Source organism: Otolemur garnettii, unplaced genomic scaffold (assembly GCF_000181295.1).
Source record: "Otolemur garnettii isolate 467f Iridium unplaced genomic scaffold, OtoGar3 scaffold00038, whole genome shotgun sequence".
Lineage (NCBI taxonomy): Eukaryota > Metazoa > Chordata > Mammalia > Primates > Galagidae > Otolemur > Otolemur garnettii.
In genome coordinates, this window is record NW_003852433.1 from 10,284,319 (window position 1) to 10,288,222 (window position 3,904).

Sequence of the window (3,904 nt, forward strand, 5' to 3'; positions counted from 1 at the left end):
GGCAGACACATGTAGTCCAGCTACTTGAGAGGCTGAGGCAAGAGACTCTATTGAGCCCAAGAGTTTGAGGTTGCTGTGAGCTGTGATGCCACGGCACTCTACCCAGGATGACAGAGTGAGACTCTGTCCCCCTCCCCCACAAAAAAAACAACAAATACAACATGTCCATAAAGTTTGTGTGCAATTTAACTATTTTAAATTGCATATAAACTTTACAGATACCCCATCTGTAAACATATTTTACCTATAAATAAATTATTTCATTCAAGTCTTAGTTTTTTCATCTCTATTATGGGGATGGTAACTCCAACCTCACAAATGACTAAAACAAATAAATTAACAAGGTAGTTTTAAGAATTAGAGGTGAAGTATATAAAGAGAACCCAGCACATCCTAGCACTTTAGGAGGCCAAGGCAGGAGGATTGCTTGAGGTCAAGAGTTCAACACCAACCTAAGCAAAAGACCCTATCTTTACAAAAAAATAGAAAAAGTAGCCAGTTGTGGTGGCACACACCTGTAATCCCAGTCACTTGGGAGGCTGAAGCAAGAGGATCACTTGAGCCCAAGAGATTGCAGTGGCCTCATCATTGCTATGATTTCTATGATGAGGCCACTGCACTCTGTAGCCAGGGCAACAGAGTCAGATCCTGGCTTAAAAAAATAAATTTAAAAAGGCACTCAGCATAGTGCCCACTACAGGTTAGCATTTAGTAAACAGTAGGTAAATTGATGGTGATAATAAATAAAATATGCCAGCAGCCCCTTCTCCTTTGCCTGAAAGTTGGCCTCCCATAAACATGGTTACCTCACTTCTCTCCTCTATCCCAATCCAGGTTACACGGCAGATCCATGAGCATGAGCAGGAGAACGAGTTGCGGGAACAGATGTCAGGTTATAAGCGGATGCGGCGCCAGCACCAGAAGCAGCTGATCGCCCTGGAGAACAAGCTGAAGGCTGAGATGGACGAGCACCGCCTCAAGCTACAGAAGGAGGTGGAGACGCATGCCAACAACTCGTCCATCGAGCTGGAGAAGCTGGCCAAGAAGCAAGTGGCTATCATAGAAAAGGAGGTCAGTACATGTACACGTGCCTGGTGCCACAGTGGAGCCTGGTCTGCTCTGGCCAATGGCAGGATGTTAGCAGGAGGCAGGAGCGAGCAGTGTGCCTGTTGGGGGAGCGGAGGGCTTGATTGCTGAGGGGGGCTGAGGTAAGCATGGTTTCCAGGTTTAACCAGGCTACTTAAAGTTGTCATTCAAAGCTAAGGTAGCAACTGAAGATGCGTATCACATTCTCGTCCATTCAAATACATGTGCGCATCGGCCCTTTGATGGTGGTCTGGGTGCAGGTAGAGAAACTGAATGCTGCTGTCTCCTAAGAATTTGCACAGCACAGGTCTGTTACTCCTCCTGTCACACCCAGGAAAAGAAAACCGCCCTACAAAGAAAGAGTCACCTTAATGGTCCTAGTCCCTGCCTACTGCTGATTGGACCACAGTTGGGCACCTGACCAACAGGAACAAGTAATTAATCTATCCATTGTTTGGGTTTTCTAGAAAACATCTTTCTTCCCCATCCAGGTTTTTAAGTAATTTTAAAAACAGATGAAACAGTAAGGCAGGTGGACAAAGTATCAGCTTTATTACTGATAAATATTAGATATGAGAAGGGGTTTATGTTTATAGGAAAATGGGCGGCCCAGTAATGCTGAACAAAATTAAACAGACTTATGGCCAGGCACAGTAGCTCACACCTGTAATCCAACCACCCTGGGAGGCCAAAGGGGATGGATCACCTGAGCTCAGGAGTTTGAGATCAGCCTGAGCAAGAGCAAGACTCCATTTTTATTTAAAAAAAAAAAAAAAAGAAATAGAAAAAACTATCTGGGCATCCTGTTGGGCACCTGTAGTCCCAGCTGCAGAGGCTGAGCCCAAGAGTTTGAGGTTGCTCTGAGTTATGATGCCATGGCACTCTACCCAGGGTGACAGAATGAGACTCTGTCTCAAAAATAAATAGATAGATAGATAGATAAACAGCTTTGCCTGCCCAGGCACAGGAAATACTAAACCCGAGTCACCTTCTCCCACCCCTCTAAGACTTCCATAGTCTGGAAAAGCAGGGGTGGAAGTCTGCTCCCTGGGAACGGAGTGACAGGGGACAGGGTGCCAGGGATGTCTGAGCAATTAAGCTCTTTCTCTCACATAGAAGGAAACATCAGACTGTAGAAGAATCATTCCCCTAACAGCCATCCATCTAGGAGGCAGTCAGGCATGAAAACCTCTGCCCAGACAGGGATGATGTTCATTAAATAAACCAGTCAGATTCATTCTTGCAATTTGACTTGGTAAATATGTGGAGAAAATTGTTCATAATGGAAGAATTGTTCATAATGGAAATTGCAGGTAAAAAGATGTATAAAAAGTTGTGTAAAAAGAACCATGAAGCATAATTCCCTCTCCATCTCCTAAATCTCTCATCTTACAAATGTGCTTCATCTGATGGTTACCAGAAACTTCGATTTGGTCCCTTTCAGGAGCTAATATTTATTGGGTTACCCTTTATTTGGTCTGTTTTATCTATTTAGGACCCCCCCCCAAAATATCCTGGTATCTGACTATTGTCGATTATAACAAATATCTAAGAAAACAAAATGTCTTTAACTTTCCTGTCATACTTGAGAGGATCCCACTAGGAAATCTCATCATTTGGTTTTTGGACTGCAACTGGCCAGTCATGGTTATTTATCCATTTTTATAATTTAGCCTTTGAGCAACCAATAATGTGATTTCTAAAACCTTTATTAATAGCTCAGCGCCTGTAGCTCAGGGTTAGGGCGCCAGCCACATACACTGAGGCAGGTGGGTTCGAACCCAGTCCGGGCCTGCTAAACAGCAATGACAACTGCAACCAAAAAATAGCCGGGCATTGTGGCAGGAGCCTGTAGTCCCAGCTACTTGGGGGACAAGGCTGAGGCTGAGACAAGAGAATCACTTAAGCCCAAGAGATTGAGGTTGCTGTGAGCTGTGACATCACGGCACTCTACCCAGGGTGACATAGTGAGACTCTGTCTCAAATAAATAAATAAAACCTTTATTAATAATCCTTAGTTCTGGATTATTCTGAATCTGATTATACTTCGACAGCATGTATACTAAAGTAGTAATGATACAGAGATTAGTAAGGCCCCTGCATGAGGATGACATGAAGATTTTGTGAAATGTTCCATATTATTGGGCAAGAGACATGAACAGGATCTTTTCCTAAGAGGACAGATAAATGGCCAACAAACACATGAAAAAATGCTCATAGTCCCTAGTCATGAGAGAAATGAAAATCAAAATTATCTTGAGAAATCACTAACGCCAGTGAGAATAGCCCACATCACAAGGTCTCAAAGGGGCAGACGCAAGTGTGGATGTGAAGAGAGGGGAACACTTAAGCACTGTTGGTGGGATTGCAATTAATGAACCTTTTTGGAAAGAAATATGGAGAATCCTCAAAGAGCTGGAAGCAGACCTTACATTTGATCCCACAATCCCCTTACTAGGTATATAACTAGAAAAAAAAAATCATTTTATAATAAGGACAATTGACGAATGCTTATCACAACTCAATTCACAATTGCAAACGTGTGTAAACAACCCAAGTGCCCATCAGGCCATGAATGGATTAATAAAATGTGGTCTGTGTATATGCCATGAAATACTATTCAGCCATAAAAAGATGGAGATTTTGTGTCTTTTGTATTTACCTGGACGGATTTGGAGAACATTTTCCTTAGTAAAGTATCTCAAAAATGAGAAAGCAGGTTCGGCACCTATTGCTCAGTGGTTAGAGCACCAGCCACATACACCAGGGCTGGTGGGTTCCAACCCAGCCTGGGCCTCCTAAAACAACAATGACTACT

General features: G+C 43.1%; 1 protein-coding gene and 1 pseudogene across 2 annotated transcripts in view; both read left to right on the top strand.

Moving 5' to 3' along the window:
• Positions 1-3,904, top strand: part of TAOK3 (TAO kinase 3) — a 93,110-nt gene that overhangs the window by 64,188 nt on the left and 25,018 nt on the right. For both annotated transcript variants that reach the window (XM_003789930.3, XM_023513315.1), the window contains one exon: positions 835-1,071. In XM_003789930.3, the coding sequence (XP_003789978.1) occupies positions 835-1,071 (237 nt within the window). The remainder of the gene's footprint in view (positions 1-834; positions 1,072-3,904) is intronic.
• On the top strand, positions 3,129-3,229 carry LOC111725370 (annotated as a pseudogene).